The sequence below is a fragment of the Canis lupus genome, chromosome 14, assembly GCF_011100685.1.
Source record: "Canis lupus familiaris isolate Mischka breed German Shepherd chromosome 14, alternate assembly UU_Cfam_GSD_1.0, whole genome shotgun sequence".
NCBI lineage: Eukaryota > Metazoa > Chordata > Mammalia > Carnivora > Canidae > Canis > Canis lupus.
The window spans coordinates 46,231,071-46,251,319 of NC_049235.1; the positions used below are offsets into that span (position 1 = coordinate 46,231,071).

Here is a 20,249-nt window from a genome sequence, read left to right on the forward strand (position 1 = left end):
CCAATATTTGATATCAAACATTCTCACCAATATTTAAGCCACTATGGTGCCAAACTGTGGCTGGCCCAGGAAGAATCTGGAGGGCGCAGCAAGGACTCCCTGCTGGCTGGCTCTGCAGGTTTGCCGCACCCTGATTAACAACACAATAAAGCAACCTCAGGTTTCTCATTATTGAATCTTTTGGCCCAATTTTTTTTATGCCAATATGCTAGGGTGTGTGTGTGTGTGTGTGTGTGTGTGTGTGAATTGATGAGGATGCCCTTATAGTATTGAGAAGAGCAGAGGAAGCCACTACTGAGTTAGGGATGAAGTTTATTTTCTTAGGTCTAATGTGACAAGGCTATGGCTTCTTATGGCTACTACCCGTAGTTATTTCAGTTCAATTCAGGTTAGGGAGGTCAGGGCAGAATTTGAAGGATTAAAGTGTAAATGAATTTTTTAATAGTCTCTTGGTAGTTAAACACACGTCTGTCCACCCAGCCAGGACTGCCTCCGGAACCCTCTCCCTTCCCCGTTTCCCACTGATGCCCAGGCACTTAACTAGCCTGAGATGCTTTCACTTGCTTCTGTGAACTTCCTAGATACATGGAGCAAGGAAAGCCACATGAACCCAGCGTGGTTTTCTAGTCATCTTCTGGACATAGCAACATTTTACTATTGCTCTCAGGAAAGCCGACTTCCAAATAGAACAACATAGTACGGCCAAAGACCCTTCCTGGTGGCAGAGGGGAAAGCCAAAGCTCTACCTCTGGCTCCCAGATGCGCTGGCTGCTGTCACTCCTGGCTTGCCCTTCTGTTCCCCCAGAAGCAGTGTGGAGAGTTCCCAGTGGTTAATTTTTCTGTCCTTCAAAACTCTGTTTGGGTAGCAAACGCATGAACACTTACCTCTCTCTGACAGGGGTGGCCTTCATGCCAGAAAAAGCAGAGGGAAAGCCACTCGGTATGCTGTTGCTAGGAAGCAGAGCGATGTTTGATGTTTTGATTTTAGCAGTATTGGAGGCTTGCCTTTTTAATAACACGAAGAGCTATAGGTTGGTCTTACGATATTGAATATGTGCTTTTCTGAAAATATGTTATTAAAGTAGACTTCTCCGATCAGATCCTTTATTCTGCTGTTCATTAAATTACAAAGAAAATCCCCTAGGATGCAGGAGAGGGGTGTAAAAAGTTCAAAATGAGAATGAATGGTTCCCAAAGGAAGCAGCTTAGTTCAGAGGTTGCTGTGGGGAGCAGCCCTGCGGCCGTGGCCACTTCAGGCCTTGGCCGGGGAGGAGCAGCAAGGATAGAGTTCGCACTCTAGGTATCAGGGTCCAACCGTGGCTCCGGGGAAGCCGGGCGAAAGTCATCAGGCCATCCTCCTTCAGGCTCTTTTGTGATTCACCATATTTACTGAGCTGTGTGTTCAAGGTACCTTGCTTGGCTGGGTGAACAAGATACAAGTTCCCCTTTCTCAAACAGACAAAGAGTAATTAGGATTCACAGAGTCTGTGCCAGGATAAAGAAGTAGAAGGGATAGGACCCAATAGGAGGGGGCTGACTTTTCCCAGTCTGGTCAGGGAGCATCATGGAGGAGTTTTAACTGAGCCTTAAAGGATAGACATCACATTCTTCCAGTGGAAAAGACGAAGCACAGTCAAGGCAGGAATGGCAAGGTGGAAGGAAGCCTGAGGGGTAAGGAGACGTTCCCAACGACTGGGTAAAAGAATGTGAGTGGGGAAGAAAAAGGGAGATCTAGATCGCTAGGGATGATGAATTTGAGCTTTCTCTGTAAGTGCCCAGCAGGAGCCGGAGTGAGCCTGATTCTGATCTCACAGCATCTATACATCTCTCTGGGAAGAACAGGAATGGTTTCCCAACGCAGATGGAGCTGTGCTCCTGCTTCATACCGCCATCCAGTAGAACTTCCTGCAGTGATGGAACTTGTGTAACTCAGCACTGTCCAGGATGGTGGCCCCCAGCCACATGGGGTCATTGAACACTTGAAATGTGGCCAGTGTGACTGAAGGAGCGGAACTTAACATTTTATTTAATTGTGATTAATTTAAATTTCCATGTACACAGTTCCACGTGGCTAGTGGCTTCTTTCTAGAGCTCTGCGGGAGACAGCGGCTGTAACCTAATGGAGGGGAGAAGATGACGGGGGCTCCCCTGCAGATAAATTGTGATAAGTTGGGTTCCAGGGAGGGAGCTGACCCCACCTGATACCCCACCATGGTATCAGTACCATGTTGCACGCAGTGAGGAGAGAGCTTCGAAGAATCTTATTGAGACGTGATACCCATACAGGAGATGATTAGAGAAGGGGGGTGGGCAGCTGGTATGTGATGAAGTGCTGCCCAGCCCGGCACCAGCTGGGGGGACCCTGAGGTAGCTCTTGGCATCCTCTTTCCATATCGCTGCAGTGCGCAGCTCTGTGAGCCCCAAGAAACAAGAATCCTGCCTGTACCTCTCTGCTGTCAGGAAAGGTGCCAGGAGCAGGGTGGATAAATCAGAGAACATCATTTCCAGATACATTCCTAAGCTCTTGTGACAGAAGAATGCTTTAAGGGGCTCCATAGGCAGGCGATGTTTCTGTCTTACCTGCAGCTTTCCTGGAAGAGCTCTATTGTAATGCAGCCTGAGTTTTCCCACTGGAGCAATGGGCGCCTGTGTTTCCTGAGCAGGAACTCAACGTCGAACAGAACATAACTGTGACAGGATAATGACATGAAAGCAGAGAAACCATAGCCGTAAATCTTACTAATGACTAAAAGTGGTAAAATTCTCCTACATGTTCTATAAAATGAATATAAATGTGCAGAATCAGGGCATACTGACTAAGGAAGGAACAACAGGTTTCCATTACCACATAAAAATTCAACTCCGTTCTGTCATAAATTAGATTTTTTTTTCTCATACTGAACTATTAAGTGTGATCAACACAAATTGGACACTTGAATAACAATAGCTTTCACCCCTCCCGGAAATTTGAAGTGCATTTGAGGATGCTTTTACTTTACTCTTAATAAGTTTCCTTTTTCTTAATAAATTCCTTCCAGCAGAAGCGTACCTAATTATCCCATTATCCGTCCCAACCATCTGGATGTCAAGTCCATAGCATCAGCTGACCGATGAGGTGGGAGTCTGAGGATAATACACCATGAATAAAATCAAAGCCTGTGTCAGGAGGCCTCGGATACACAGATTGGAAAACTGTAGCTGGAGAAATATTTAATAACTGAGACCTCCAAAGGGATGTTTTAATTTCCTCCCATTCTTTATTCTTTCTTTTCTCGTTCTTGTCCCTTCATTCTGATTGAAATACTAACATGTCTCATGTTACTCTTTTTGTCGATTTAAAAATACACCGATTTTATCTTTTTAGAAAAGTGATATGTGTTTACTGCAGAAAGCACAGATATGAAGACGATAAGAAGAGCCACAGTTCTATCACCAAGAGTTGACTGCTGTGAATATTTGGGCATATCAATTCTCAGTTATTTTTGTCTTCTTATGCGTGACCACACAGTAGCGAAACAGTTTTGCTCTTTTTCAATCAATCCTGCCTGAATGTTTCCTCATCTTCTACAAAATGTCATTGCAATGTCTGCAGGACATAAAGGTCACCTAGCTGTAGCTCACTAGGCCCTTGTTCTAGGCAATTCAGGTTATCCCTCTGCCTTCTTTTTCATTTTAAGTAACATTGTGATGAAAACCCTGCACGTAGAGTCTTCCATCCACATGCATCCCTATTTTCTTGGGTGTGAAATTTCCCTGCCAAAGAAAGAAGCTTCCTTAGGGTTATTTATAAGCACTGCCCAGTTGCTCCCTAGAAAGCTCTTCTGATGCAGTCGTTATTATTCGTATGGGTGTTGAGATGAAAGACCTGAATTATAGTCTGGTTTTGCAGTTCAGATCTGCAGTCGGCCACATGACCTTGAGCAACCTACCGCCTCCAAGCTCCAATTCCCCAAAAGTTAAGTGGGTCAGTCATTTTTTTTTAAGGTTTTATTTATATATTCGTGAGAGACACAGAGGGAAAGGCAGAGACACAGGCAGAGGGAGAAGTAGGCTCCATGCAGGGAGCCCGATGAGGGACTCGACCCCAGGACCCCGGGATCACACCCTGAGCTGAAGGCAGACCCTCAACCTCAGAGCCCTCTGGGTGTCCCAAGTGGGCTAGTAATTAAGACCTGCCTCCCACCCCATTGCTGTGTGAGATAGGCCACAGCAAAGCTGACGGTGGCAAAATGCCCAACGTAAGAACTAACATTTGTGCACTCTGCCAAACAGAGGAGGGACCCTCTCTTTCCTCATTCTCTCACAAACCCTGGGTCCGATTTTGTGTAAAAATCATCAACTTGACAAGGGGGGAATAAAGACATCTTGTAGTTTTAACTTCTGTGGCCAAACACATCTCTCAAGCCTCTAAATATATGCGAAATACTTCAAGCGGAGGAGGAGGGTGGCTTTGACAAATGGCTTTTCCTCCAGTGTTGTTCCTCGTGAGTGCCAAGTAATAGAATGAGCCCCGATCTTCCTTCGTTGTAAAGGGCAGCTAGAAGGAGCCCGGATCTTCCTTCGTTGTAAAGGGCAGCTACGCTGCTGGCTGTGGCCTGTGCGTCCAGGGGACTGTCGTGGAGGTGGAGCGTGCAAACGCAGTGGCTGTTAAATGTGAGCTTACACGTTCACCGTGAGCTCACGGCCTTTTCTCCCCCGCCCCCCCCCCCCCGCCCCAGTCTCGGTGAATTGGATTTAGCCGATCACAGTTTATTTTGAATCGTGTACATAGCTTCCTAAGAGGGCCAGCAGCAAGGAAGGGGAGAGAAAGCAAACATTCCCCAAGGACTCACCCACGCCCATCGCCTTCTGTTTGCTGTCCACGCAGTTTCACAGCGTCGCAAGAGACGGTCTTTGGCCCGAAGGCCTGGTGTCCTCATGTGGAGCCCGCCTCCTCCCCACACAGTGCATCAGGGCCCAGGCAGTGGCACCTGTGTGGGCCAGGAAGGGGGGACACTGCAGTCCCCCAGGGGAGCCCCATGGAGGTGAGGTCACAGACTTTGCTGTGAAGTCTGAGTGGGAGTGTACAGGGTAAAGGTTGGTCTGAAGTGGAAATCAAAACCGCCAAGGCAGTGGTCTTGAAGGGTGTTCCTCCTAGATACCTCCAGGCCCTTTTAAGAACAGCCTTTCCCTGCCTTTTCTCCAAAGCCTGGGGGCTCTGCACGGAATTAGACACAGCCTGGTGTTTGGTACTGGAAAGGGTTAGCTGGTGAGCATGATTTCATAAGATTTCTGTAATGCAAAGTGCGGGGAGGTATGAAGAAGTGCAGTCTTGGGGTGCCTGGGGGGCTCAGTCAGTTGAGGGGCTCTTGATTTGGGCTCAGGTCGGGAACTCAGGGTCCTGGGATGGAGCCCCACTCGTGCTCTGGACTCAATGCGGAGTCTGCTTCTCCATCTCCCTCTGTTCCTCCCCACCCCACTGTCCCTCTCTCTATTTCTAAAATAAACAAAATATTTTTTAAAAAAGAAATACAGTCTTTATTATTACAGAGAGGAGATAGATCCATTTTTCTGTCCCGTATCAGTCATCAAATAATTTTCTGTCTTAAGTATCAGTCATCAGATAATTTCTCACTTGATGACACAGAGGAGGCTTGTTAGGTTTCAGTTCTATTGCTCTTTTGTCCCTGTTAGTTTATATTTCCAAGGCTGTGTTCTTGAGGATTGGGCTGTAATAACTTTGCGGGTACACGGGGAGTCTATTGATTCTTTAATATGGTTTCTGCATTTAATTCCTGTTCAAAGCAGGTGGTGCATCAGCCTTTACACAGAGCTAGCTGTCCACTCTCTGTAATCAGATGTGTACACACATCCCACGCCAAGAGAAAGTGCTGACATATTCACAGTGGATTATCACATCCTGGTCACTTTTCAAGATCATCTGTGCTGTTCATAATCTTGAATATTAGTATTCTTTGTTTTTTGCTTTCAGCCTTGATTAGATTCTGTAAGGAAGAGGTGTTGCTGAACAAGGGTGTGAAAAAAAAAATAAGAGTAGTTTCACGTTCTTAATCTTGAGGGCCTCTTGCATAAATGTTAAGTCCAAAACTATTAGGGAGTGAGCTTGCTGGAAGAAGAAAAGGAAGACAAGCCTATGGCATAACAGGAAGAGCATGCATCTGGGGGGATGTAATTTAATTCACTCTTTGCCACTTTTTAATGTGACTTTGGGCCCATCTATTCATTTGTGAAATGACCTCTTTATTTATAAAATAGGGACGGTGCTTTGTCCTATTTAGTGCTCAGTGACAGACTGCCTGTGGAAGCACTTTGTCAGTGGCAATATGGCATGCCAGTGTAAGGTCATTACTGTGTCTTTGAGGTCAACGTGCTTGAAAATTTGTTAGTTTACATTTAAGCCCGTTTCAGTTCTCCTTGTGTCCTGACCCATCATTTCTGTATTTAAACTTAAGCAATGAAGACCTTGGCTCAATCTTCTTTATTTTTCAGTCTAATTAGGAGTCTGAATGTTTTGCTTTATTTATAATTTGTCACCCCACATTCTAAAGAATGAGGTTCACTGTTTCTCAAAAAACTAAAATTCTAAGCTACTAGAAAAGTGAATTTTAATTGTATGTCTTCAGAAAGCCCTGGGATTTTATACTTTCATTACGTTGGCCACTATTTTGGTCACATTTTGGTAGAAACTATGATTCTTGTATCAGAGCTGTTCACAAAATGGCAGCACCTTGAATGGTGACTATAGCCCAAGAACTACCTTTCCAACATGGTAACCGCTGGGTATATTGATTATTTGCATCTAAGTTAATTAAAATGAAATTAAAAAAATGGTTCCTCACACACACTAGATGTATTTCAAGTGCTCAATAGCCAGATATGGGTAGTGGAGACTGCTTTGGACGGTGGAGGTTGTAGAACATTTCCATCATTACAGAAAGTTCTATTGGATAGTCCTTCTCTAGAAGAAAGGGAACTTAAGATCACATTGTTCAGAGATATCTAGTAGGGTTTCATACAGGAATTTTATGCCATTTTTAGATTTCCAACTTAATATAGCAAACTTTAATGGCCATTCAAGGTTTGCCATCTACCCACCCACCCCTTTCTGCAAGTCACATTTAGCATGTGTAATAATTTGATATTTTTACATGTTTATTTCTTTCTGTTGGGTTCCTTAGGTCCTGCGTGACAGACATGTGTGAATGTCCAGTCCATAAAAACTGTTACTGCGAATCATTTCTGGCATATACTCGGGCCTGCCAGAGAGAGGGCATCAGTGTCCACTGGGAGCCTCAGCAGAACTGTGCAGGTGAGAAATTCCTGGTGGATCCATCCATCAGAAGTTCACTACAACTCCTAAAATTACAATAGAAGAGACTTGCTGATGTGAATCGTCACATCCCCCCTTGGCCAAGGGGAAATTCCATTAATAGTTCAACTGGATTGCAACTTGATAAAACACAAGGGCTTCCCACTAGGCAGGATAGAAAGCACTTAAGAGAAATTCTTTGTGACAAGCACATTTGAACAATTTAAGGATTTCCACTGTTGCAAAATCTTCCCAACCTCAAGCTACCAGCTGGATGTACTTAGCACATGGACAATCACAGCTGTGGCTTAGGTTATGTGTGGGGCAAAGAAGATTCATGATGATTACAGTCATTTAAGGTCTTCAGGATAAGTGTGATTTTTTTTTGAAAGAGAAAGATTGTTAAACCCTTGCAGAATGTTCATTTGCCTCAGAGAGATAGATTTCTATATACCTTGTTAATAGCTCTTTGATCTCAGGCAAGTTAATTAGCTTATTGGATATCCGTAAAATGGACTTCTTTGTTGAGTCAAGAAATATTTCTTGCCAAGTGGCTAAGTGCTGGGCATTGTGCTGAGCACAGTGGGTACTCTGGTGACTCTAAGAGAGGTGCCGACTTTCCAAAAGGAGAACCAGACAAAAATAGTAACTCTACAACAAATGCTTGCTAAGTACGTTGTGATGAAGGAAACAAATAAGGCAAAGCAATAGAAAACAAATGGCTACTTAGGTGGAGATGAGAGAAAGCTTCTCTGTGGCTGTGATATTTCAGCTGAGTCTTAAAGGGTTGAAGGGAGTCAGGGCAAGCATTCTCTGCAGAAGAAACATATTTGATGGCCATAAAGTAGGACTAAGATAGCATGCTCTTGAACTGGTGGGCAAGGGAAAGAGGGCCATAAAATGAGGGTGGAGTAGAAGCAGGAGCTGGATAATGCAGGGCTTTTGAGGTCTTGGGAAAATGGGTAGCCTTTATTCTAAGAGGAGTGGGAGCCACTGCTGGGCTTTAAGCAAGCCTCTTTCTGCTTTCCAAAGATTACCCTGTGTCCAGTCTACTGTGGAGAGAATAGATGGGCTGGGGCAAGATCGAAAGCAGGTGACCAGGCAGGAGGCTGTTGCAGTAGTGGCAAACAGTGGTGGCTTGGATTAAGATGGAGGCAGTGAGTGTATGGGGAAAGAAGAAGATTCCTGCTTTATTTTGGAATTTTGCAATAATATCTATTACACAGAGTGATAAGTATGTTATATATATGTATGTGTGTACATATATATATGAAACATCTGGAAGTGTCCAACTCATAAAAACAGCTGCTGCTATTTAGATTTGAAGATGAGATGACTGAGTATCACTTACTTCAAGGGTTGGCAGACATTTTTCTGAAAAGGACCAGATTTGCCTGGAATGAAGAGACTGGAGTTTGCCCTAATTCTACGCTGATCCTAATAACCTTAGCTCTCATATTAGGAAAGCAGCAGTTCATGGCACTGCTAACTCTAGAGTGCCCGTATTAGTGGGGGGCACGAGTGGTCATCTGGTGGGACGAGGGGTCAAGAAGAATGGCATTAAAGCTGTGTGTTCAGTGCATGGCTGTCTTGTTTACTTTGACCAGTGGGTCTGAATCTGGTTGAACACTGGAATCACTAAGGAGTTTAAAAATGAACCAGAAACCTATGCCTGGGCCCCCTGCCAAGATATCCTGCTTTAACTGGTCTTGTGTAGCTTTTAAAACTTTTCAGGTGCAGGGCGCCTGGGTGGTGCAGTCTGTTAAGCATCTGACTTGGTTTTGGCTCAGGTTATGATCTCAGGGTCCTGGGACTGAGCCTCGCATCAGGCTCCATACTCGGCATGGAATCTGCTTGAGATTCTCTTCTTTACTCACCCCCACAACACGTTGTCTTTCTCACTCTCTCTCTCTCAAATAAACAAATAAAATCATAAACAAACAGACAAACTGCTCAGGTGATTCTGAGCTGCAGCCAGAGTTGAAACCACTGAATTCGTTTTTATGCCTATTTGAGTGGCTTTTAGGGAGTAGGATGACAGGTTTTTTGGGGTTACTATAACTTCTCCAAGCTGCCCCTCAATAAGATCACTAGTCTGTGTCCTTGAAAAGCACCAAGCCCTTTTATTTCCTTCTGACTTTTCTTTTGGAATTTGCTCTGTCCTCTGCAAACCCAAGTCTGATCTTTGTATCTGAGTTTACTTTCCACAGCAAGAGTGCCTCTCTATCAATGCCACCTTTCTCAAGGGAGTATTGATTTGATAAAAATAACATAGTAATGCCAGCAGACCGGAGGGGGTCCTGCAGCATCAACCAAGAAGGTCCTTGGCTTCACGCAGGATGGAAAGCAAACATGAGCCAGCAGGAAGTGAGAGCAGAGTTTATTAAAGACATAGAATGAGCAGATACAGACCATCTGGGAGACTCGGAAAGGAATTGGAGAATGAGTCTCATCTTTGCGCGGGGTCTGGAGTCTTTACTGACAATTGTCTGGTGCCCTTGTCCCCTCAGGCATATAGGAACTGGTCAGAATGAGGACATGGTCTAGGTATCTGTCATAAGTCACTTATTTCCTGGAGCCAGGATGTCTTGGCATCCTCCAGATGTCTAGTGCTAGTGGTCTGGAATATGCACATGATGACCTCGCCCCGTCATTCCTTAGATATTATCTATTGTGCTGGAAGACTCCAAAGAAATCATTACCTCCTCATCTCTTACAAGGAGTACTTACTTAAGACATGTAGGGTGAGGGTTCAGGTCCTAGCAAGAATAGAAGCAGGAAAACAGGAGCACTGAGTTGTTCAGCTGGTGAAGCATCTGCCTTTGGCTCAGGTCATGATCTAAGGGTTCCCTGCTCAGCGGGGAATCAGCTTCCCCTTCTCTCTCTCCCTCTGCCCCTCCTGCCCCTGCTTGTGTGCTCTCTGTCTCAAATACATAAATAAAATCTTTTTAAAAAATGAAGCAGGAAAGGGAGCAAAAAGTAGATTTTTATGAAGTCCTTCACTTTATCTCATTTGTAAGGTGTGGCTAAGGCTCCTACAAAGTAAGACGGAATGGCTTACCTCTCACCTAATGCACCAGTGTGGGGTAGCATAGTAAAGGTGATGTTTTTGAGGGACCGGTCTTTTCTGTACATCTTGAATACTCCTAGTTCTCTTTATCTACTTTGAGTCCCCCTTCCCTTGAATCTACCAGAAAATGGATAAGATCTATGGAGGCAAGCTCCATCCATCCATCCTCTGTGATTTAGAGCTTTGCAGAACCTTATAAACTTTATTAGCTGTGGTGGTGTTGTGGTAAGGCTCATGTTAGATACACAGCATATGAATACCCTCTTCCTGGCCCCGAGCTATATTTAGCATCATCTGAGTGCACACACTGCATTTGAGGACTACGTATTTCCCTCAGCATCCCGATTTCAGGGACTGAATCTTAGGAGCTAAAATTTCTTTTCTAATGGACAAGGAATATGGCCCTTGAAAGGTTCCATTTACCACTTAAAATTAATGGAGCCATCTGAGTGAAGTATTACTCTGTGCAGTTGCAGGGGAAACTTTACACACACACACAAACACACACACACACACACACACGATGAGCTTCCGCAGATTGACGGTTGGTACATGAAAAATAAATTTACAGCGACATGCAGCATCTTTCAGTAGATACATTTCCAAATGATCGGAATGGTGAAGACCGTAAGAATACTCTTTACTTATTTTTAGCTCCCAGATCTTTCGACTTATGACAGCACTTAAGGCCACTTAATATAGAGAAGAGAAATTTTCCAGCATAAAAAGCTTGGAAGTTGAACAGAGAAGAAGCCAGCCAGGCAGGCAACTCTGAATGAGCGAGTGACATTTCCAAAGCAGGTGGATTTTAGCAGGACCATGACTACCAGCACTAAGTATATGCCCACCTCCTGTGGCAGAAAGAGCTGATGGAACTCAGGTTTAGCATGTGAATTACTGAATACAATACACTATGCAAAGGGCCATCATGAAGGTCTATGATAAAAGTTTAATAATGACCATTTATATTAATATTCACTATTTTCTAAGCACTTCCTTTGCCCCAAGGTCTACACTAGCACTTTTATGACATTTTATCTTGTTAAATCTGCATCGTAGTCTATGTGGTAACATTCTATTACCCACATTTTACTGATAAGGACATTGAGGTGTAGAATATTTAAGTGATGTGCTGCAAGTCACAGAGCTAGAAAATGAGTACGTTGGGAATGAAAACCGAGGTCAATTTTGCCTTACAGCCTCTGTTGTTAATCATTATGCAAACAGACCAACAAGAACATTGTGGAAAAACATATTTGAAAGTGAATATATATTTATCTGTATATTTATATAAGTATCAATGAATTTATTCAAGTATTTGTTATGTATTTCTATTCATTTGTGTCTTATCACTGATGTTGTCACTTGGCTCTGACTAGGACTTGCTATGATGTCTCCCTCTTCCTCCTCCATGGTACTTTGCTCTCATGATCTAATATGGTACCTCTTGCATATAATTAAGAATCTGTTTACATGTCACCTTCACCTGTTTGGTTGTATGCCAGGTTCCTGTAACTGGAGATCAGAGATGATATCTTATTCACATTTGATTCTCTGGCCTAAGAGAATGCCTACCACGTGGGAGACACATGGGAGAGGTTTATTAATTTGAATTAAAATGGAAGTGCTTTTGTTCAATGAGAAAAGATCCCTTTTTTCTTTTCTAGTAGTTCCACATTTTCTATGTTCTACTTTCTAGCTATAGATTGTGAGGGAAGTAATCAGTATTCAATTAGTCAAAGGTGAAATGACACAGCAGAGCATCCATAAGTTAAGTGGTAGAGCTAGAAGGAAGAATTGAGAGCTCAGAGGGTAGAAGAGACATGTCTTTCATGTCCGAGAGAATGTGGGGAAAGGAGAGAACATGGATGGGAAAGAGGAGATTCTATGGAGTTTTCATACTACAATGGGTCTTTGCAAGGTTTAAAGGGAAGCAAAGTATCTGGAGGGTAAAGTGAGTTCAAAGAGGCTTTCTGGAAGCAGCTGAGTGGAAAATGAACTCAAGGCCAGCCAAATGTAATCCACACTGGGAAATGAGATGATGGATTGAGCATCATTAAGATTAAATCATCATCCAACAGGCACTAACATTTATTAAGCTGCTCCTCTGTGCTTGGCCCTGTGCCAGAACCTTGGGTCATGGTAGACAAGGACTCTCTGCCCACAGGAGCCAGGGCCTCAGCAGTTCACTCTTTTCAACCATGGTTACCAATGACAAGCACCCCTGGAACTTTTAAAAAACTATAGCTACTTGGGTCCCACTGTAGTAGAGTCGGAGCAAAGATCTTTAGGGAATGGGGCTGAGGAATAATATCTTTTAAAAGATCTTCAAGGGACTCTTAAAAGCATCTCTGATTAAGAACTACAGCTGCACTAGGACTGAGGATTAAAACAAACAAATAACTGTGGGTTGCAGAGGGAGAAGAAGGATGTTCTGGGGGAGATCCAGGAAGCTACATGGAGAAGGTGCCATTTGAATTAAGATTTGGGAAATATTGAGATTGGGAAGAGAATCAGAACTATAAATTGGAGATGACACTATATAATTGAGAGAGAGAGAGAAGACAAGGCAGTGTAAGGGGAAGAGTCTTGGAGGTCACTCAAACATTTAATGCCAGGAGAGTAGGCAAAGAAGTCCAAGAGAGAAGGTGTCCTCAAGGTGTTAGCAGAAGAAACTGGGGAGTTCAGGGTCATAAGATAAAGTGGACAACAAGGCCAAATATTTTGTGGAGAGGTTATGGGAGAATGGGGATTACCAATGTATCAGTGGATATAGTCATTTCCAAAAATTTTGGTGAGAACTGCTTCAGTAAAGTGGTAGGGGAGAAAGACAAAGTCACTGATGTCAATTAATTGCAGAGGAATTGGATAAAATGACTGTAAACTCTTTTATGAGGTTTAAAGGTAAAAGGAAAAAGCAAATAAGTCTGATATGTTAAGGAATCTTTTTTATCAAGGATTAGTGTTGATCTGAAATGTTTGTAATATTTAGAAGATGGAGCCAACAGAGAAGAAGATAAATGTGCAATAAGAAGGAGAACTAGGGATCCCTGGGTGGTGCAGCAGTTTGGCGCCTGCCTTTGGCCCAGGGTGCGATCCTGGAGACCTGGGATCGAATCCCACGTCGGGCTCCCAGTGCATGGAGCCTGCTTCTCCCTTTGCCTGTGTCTCTGCCTCTCTCTCTCTCTCTCTCTCTGTGTGTGTGTGTGTGTGAGTGACTATCATAAGTAAATAAAAATTAAAAAAAAAAAAAAGAAGGAGAACTAATAGAGCAAGTTCCTGGAAGAGATGGGTCAGAAAATAGGAATGGCAAATCAATAGTGGGTGGAGATGTGGAGGAGAGGCAGTAGGGAGACAAGTTAAGGGTGCTTGTGTAGATGACCTAAATCCATCAACAAGGGAGGATGGTTGCTCTGAGACTGCAGAAAAGCTCCAGTAGGGTTTTAGGTGGAAGATGATGGGAAACAGTAGGAGCTTCCATTGTGCACTTACTTCCACTTTGGAAATAGTTGCTTTCTCATTTGCTAAAAAAGACATGAGTCTCTGCAGTGACTGAAGCATGAGTGTGAGAGTTATTTATAGAATGAGTTCTCGATCTGACTGCATATGAAAATTACCTGGGCAAGGTTTTTTTTTGTTTTTGTTTTTGTTTGTTTTGTTTTGTTTTGTTTTGTTTTGTTTTTTGGTGGTGGTGGTGGGGTAGGATGTCAGGCATCAGGAAGTTCCCTGATGATACTAATTTTCAGTTTTGAATACCATTGGTATATAGAAACATAACACATGGATATAGTTACTATGTGTGAATTGTGTTCAGCTAGGATGTGTTCAAATTATTAGGCAAAACAATGTATAGAGTATTCTGTTAGCCACTGAAAAGAGAAAAAAAAAACTTTGAAGGGATCTGTCTAAAGCCAAAAGATTATCAGAAAAGCAAGCAAGATTTAAAGGAAGGGTTATGTCGCTCTACTCACTCTCTCATCCACATATCCATGCATTCTATCACTCAGTGGTCCTCTGACTACCTACTACATGTTAAACAGCACACTATTGCTGAAAATAAACAAAATAGTCTTTCCCTCTAGTAGCCTAGATTTAGTTGGAGAGAGAGAGAACACAAGGAAACAATTATGGTTCTAATTTCATGTTGTAAATGCAGTAATCAAGGTGGGCAGCAGGTGCTCTGAGTATTCAGTCAAGGGATAGCTCATCCAGGTAAGAGAGGTGGGAGAAAAAGTTGGGAAGTGTCTAGAATAGGGGAAGATGGGGTAGATGTTAGTTAACACTCAGCAAGCTAGATAATGGCACTAGATCATGACAAAAGGTAGGCCTGAGCATTGGCTTGGCTAGAGGAGGTTCCTAGTAGCCTAAGGAATACAATTAAATTGTGAAAAGCCAAAACAACTTCATGAATTTACACAGTGGAAGTAATGTTAGGGAATGTAGCATTAACAAGTAGTAGTAATTTTTTTTACTTAATCGGCTATCTCACTTGGGATCCAGCCAGAAAACAAATGGCACACTCAAATTTACTAATTAAGTTTAATAGATGGACTTCTTGAAAAGGAATAAATAAGGTGTAGGAAAATAAAGAAAAGTCCAGTGCCCTGGAAATTAACTGTTTTTACTCAAGATATTTTGACACCAAATGTATGGGTGTTTTTCTCATACCAACAATTCTCCAAAGTTCCAGAAATCAAATGGGTATCCTACAATTCAATTCAATTCTGACACTAACTACACAGAGTTAGCATCAGACTCCACAGGCTTAAGGGCTCAGTGTCATAAGACTGCCCACACTTCAGATGCCATTTGCAAGTGTTAGGTCCCTAGGTTACCCTCACTTCTGTCTGCCTTGGCTGCGATCCCCCTTAAAACCCCCTTTCAGACTTGACAATTTGCTAGAATGTCTCACTAAACTTTGGAAAACACTTTATTTGCTATTACTGATTGAGTATAAATGATACATATGAACAGACGCAAAGAGGTACATACAGCAAAGTACAGAAGGGTCCTGGCACAGGAGTTTCAGTCCCAGTGGAGTAAGGACACCACCCTCCCAGTACCTGGATATGTTTATCAGCTCTGAAGTTTTCTGAACTTTGTTGTTAGTCATTTAAGAGTTTTTATGGAGGTTTCATTATGCACGTATGATTAATGAAATCATCACCACTGGTGATTAACTCAATACCCTCTCCCTCTCCCTTTCCTGAAGATTGGGTGGCAGGGATGAAAGTTCCAACCCTCTAATCTTGCCTTGGTCTTTCTGGTGACCAGCCCCCATCCTGAAGCTATCCAGGGTTTCCTAACCACCAGTCATGTCATTGGCACATAAAAGACACTTACTACTCTGGAGATTCCATGGACATTAGGAGATTCCATGTGCCAGAAACTAGGGACAAAGGCTAAATATATATTTTTCATTACATCGTACCCTGGCTCATAACAGAGAGGCTGTCATCATTCCTTGGCCTAAGAGGCGAGGGAGGGGTTGGCTATCAGAATTTGGGACACAGAGAGCTCTGTAGAGTATGAAGCCCTACTCATTAGGAGCAGTGACATTTGCTGGAGGGGTGCAGTGGATCACAGTGATGCCAGAAGGAGAAGGCTAGGTAAATAAGTACCTGGCCCCACTCTCCTCCTTTCCTCCAACTGTCTATGGGTATTCACCATTCAAAAAGGAGCCCATTGAAATATCCTTGGCGGTCAACACAGAGCACAGGCATAGAACAGGTTAAAAAAAGGAAGAGAGTGGATCTAGAGGGGAGAATGGAAAGTATCCAATCTACTCTCTGGTGTAGTTAGATCTGTCTTCGAACTCATTCAGATTTTCAGCAAGTATTCGTTGCTGGCTTCTGAACCCAATGCCCTTTAGGTGCTAGAAATTGTGCTAAGAGCTAGCAATATTGTGGTAGACTAGGTGAAAACTGCTCTGAGCGAGTTTATATTCTAGTGTGGGAAGTCAGAGAATAAGCATGTTACAAATGTAGAAATGATAGTGTTATGTACAAAGGAGAAAAATATGGAAAAGGAATAGAGAATGTGGGGATGCCATTTTGGATAGAAAGTTACTTTTGAGAGGACACCTCAAAAAGGTGATAGCAAGCCAGGCATAAAGCCAGTACGATTACATTTGATGTTTCAGTATAATTGGCTGGTAATAGCTACCAGCAACTCATCCCTCTATTGCTATATCATGCCATGTATCTCTACCAACAAAGCATCTTACACAGTGGCTTTGTTCAAAACAGGTGGCTAGTAATGGTTAGTCTACTTTATTTAACAGTCTGACCAACTAGAACAGGATTAAAAATGCCAACACTTATTATGGAAATTAGAGTCCATATAGAAAAATGATAATTATAGAGCCAAATATTAGAAAATTGGTTTTACTCAGATGTTTCTCAAAATTCTGTGTTACATATGTTCACATTTTTTAGTAACATGTAAGAGCTTGTGAGTGATACTTGACTACTCTACACAGGACACCTTTTTCTCATTTGTTTTTAATTAGTGTAATGGGTGCTTGAGGAACCTGCATAGAATTCAGTTTTGCAGTTGTTATCAGCTTATTGTAAGTTAGATATGGTCAAACATGAATGTTCCATGGTAACTCTAAATATCTAATTGGAAAGATTCAACATAAGGTGCACTTGCTTGAAAGCCAGTTCATTTTTTCACGTTTGCAATTATATAATTCTTTGCAAGGTATTATTTTGCAAACTACATAACCGAGTAGAGGTGTCTAAACTGATGATTTTCCATTGTTACTAATTTTGTTTGGAGTGACGTCAAATGAAGGCAGATTGTTATTAGTGTTCATGGAAGGTCCCTTTTCTAAATTCCTCTTGTGTCAGCATTCCTACTCATGAGAATGAGGGATGGCCTCTTTGACTGTCACTGGAAATAAGTCAGATAGGAACGTTTGTATGTCATAAAACTTCCAGAATGTTGGCAGTATTTTTTCTGATAAATCTATTCATAAATTTTCAGGAACTCTCAGAATATTGTCAGAATCAGTTTAGCTCTAAGTAAACAAAGATAGAAAATTGGTTATGATTTGGCTAGATCATTACTTTTATATTCTCTGACCAGTCAGCCACATATTTCCATCTCCCCAGTCACATATCTCATTTTTCCTTGCTTGGTTTTACCCCACTCTTGCTCTAATTTGCCTCAGATTGATCACTATGATTAAAATATATCACGTATCTTTGGTAGGGGTTTTTTTTTCTGTATATGTAATTCTGTATACTTGAATATTGATGTGGTTGCACAAAATATTCCTATTCATCACAACCTGATAGCTTTAAGCACCACTTGGAGTTGATTTTTCATACTGTTCTCAATGACCAAATAACCTCACAGACTTCCTGGTAGCTTCACTAATGTATAGTTTGTCTTTTCTGGGAATGAAAAGCTTTACATTTTATTTTATTTTGAAGTTCACTAGCCCAGCAGGTGGATCTTTGATGTTGTTTGTTCAGGTGCAGGTGATTTGAGGAAGGTCAGATGTTTGTTATTCCTTTGTTCAAATGCAAACGTGAATCTGTGCTGTGAAAGGGCCAGTGCAGTGGGTGACAGGAGCCTGCAGAATGGCATTGGGCTGAGGTTGAATTGACGTGGCCATTTCTCCACGTCCCACCTGTGTCTCCTTTTTTTCAGCCACCCAGTGCAAGCACGGAGCTGTGTACGATACCTGTGGTCCAGGATGTGCCAAGACCTGTGACAACTGGAATGAGATTGGTCCATGCAATAAGCCATGCATTGCAGGTTGCCACTGTCCAGCAAACTTGGTCCTTCACAAGGGAAGGTGCATCAAGCCAGTCCTTTGTCCTCAACGGTGACCTTTGTTCTGCTCCTAAGACTTTGAAACATGGTGTCCTTGACACTGAAGTGGAAGAGCCAATGAAGGACTGCAGTATTTGTGTGCTGATTCTTCAAATACACACACACACACACACACACACAGAGTATATATGTGTACATATATAGATATATAGATATATTCAGAAACATTTCATCATTTATATAAACTATAGGTGGATTATTATATGTATATTTTTTGCTATAAGACATGTATTATTTCTAGGATCCTAATCTGTAAGCCATTGGATACATTGTATAAATAAACCAGGTGTTTGTAATTTAATAAGGCAGCATGCAGACATATTGGATGGCTTTAACATCACATAAATTTGTCATTTTTAAGAAGTTTTCTAAGAAACCTAAATTGCCTGCCTGTATTAATTTTAGCTTTGAATCAAGACTTGCAGTTGAGTGGAAAATGTGTTTCTCTGGAGAAGGGCAAAGTTATCTAGGGGCATCCTGTGCTTCCAAAGAGAGGAATGTATGCCTGAGAGAGATGGCTGGTGATTGGTGACAGGCCCTAATGGTGCATGGAAAGCAAGGGATAGGTTGTTAGACTTTATTGGGTCATGGTCCAATATTGTTTCCAAAACTGATTGGCTAGTTGCCAAGAAATATATATTTGTCAGTGGAGCATAACCAAAGAATTGAATGGTTTCTTGCCATCTTTGCATATTCCTTGAGTCACCTAATTATACATGTGTGTATGATGGATGTGTCCATTTATATATCACAGTGAGATTAAAGAATGTTTGGGTGACATGTTAGTTTTATTGAGCATGAGCAGATATTTGGAGAAACTTTTGCACAACCTGTGAAAAAAAGAGTCATTTCTCTAAATCTTAGAGCAATTTAGGATGGGCAAGTATAATGGGTTGATGTTAGCCATCTACATTGTGTGACTATTCCATGTTTAAAATGAAAATCATTATTTCTAGAGGATTCCTAGCCCAGTGCTATTTGGTGACTGTTAGTATGTCATAATTATTATACAGAAAGCCTTTACTGACTGGTTGATTTAACATCAGTCCAAACAAAGACTGGTTTCTGTACTTGCTCTAATTTACTAGTAGTTTACTACTGGTCATCATGTGAGCTTGCTGACTTTTGTTTTCAGTTGAATAAATGAAAATGTCAACAAAACAAAACCCACTGATGTCTAAAAATACTGTGTTCTACAGTGTAGTAAATAAAGGGCTTAATATTTAAAAAAAACAGATTTTCTCTTTCAAGATGTGCTGTGTTATACTTCATAACTAAGCCATATCACTTTCGGGTTCATCAGTTTTATAACAGTTTTATTTAAATATATTTTATAAGACCTACAATACTTGATTTTTATAAAGAGTACTATTAATAGTAGCAAATCCCCAAATTTTTGACAATCAGTATATTGCCGTTGCCTGTTATGACATTTGTGTTCCCTTTACCCATACTCATGACAGCCGAAGTATTAATTTGGATTCTTTATTGGGACATCTCTAGTTGTTTGAGTAAACTGAATAAAGCCCAGAGTATAATATTGACTGGCTGGAGCAGTTTTTGTTATTGTTATTGTTTTCTGTGGGCCTTACCTGAGGTAGCCCTGTCATTGCTTTAGTGCTACATTTGGAAAGAGAACTTTTTAGGGGACTTGGGTTCTAAGTATGGTTGTGACCCTGTGCACACTGTTTAGGCACTTGGAGCCACACTTTTTCTTATCTTTAACACAAAGAGGTGGGGTAGCATATGGGCAGGGTTAAGAATTAAGAAAACTAGACACCCTGCTTCTGGTGAGATCACTTGCACAGAAATCTGAGACACTTGGAGTTTGCAAAACTCTTATGTTTATAATGTCATGTATTTCTTCCTGTACTGAAATGAGGGATGGTGTGAATCAGTGGGCCACTCCTGGTTGGTTCCTTTTTAGATTATCTTTAAATTCTTTTCTAGTTCACTCTGGGTTTTCTCTTTATGAAAGAGGGATGCAGAAGGGAGAATTGTGGATGGTTATTTACTGCTCAT

General features: G+C 41.9%; 1 protein-coding gene across 2 annotated transcripts in view; it reads left to right on the forward strand.

Annotated features, from left to right (window-relative positions):
- Positions 1 to 19,771, forward strand: part of BMPER (BMP binding endothelial regulator) — a 244,690-nt gene extending 224,919 nt beyond the window's left edge. For both annotated transcript variants that reach the window (XM_038557315.1, XM_038557314.1), the window contains exons 14-15: positions 7,179 to 7,309; positions 18,042 to 19,771. In XM_038557315.1, the coding sequence (XP_038413243.1) occupies positions 7,179 to 7,309; positions 18,042 to 18,223 (313 nt within the window). In that variant the 3' untranslated portion in view covers positions 18,224 to 19,771. The remainder of the gene's footprint in view (positions 1 to 7,178; positions 7,310 to 18,041) is intronic.
- The last annotated feature ends 478 nt before the right edge of the window (positions 19,772 to 20,249 follow it).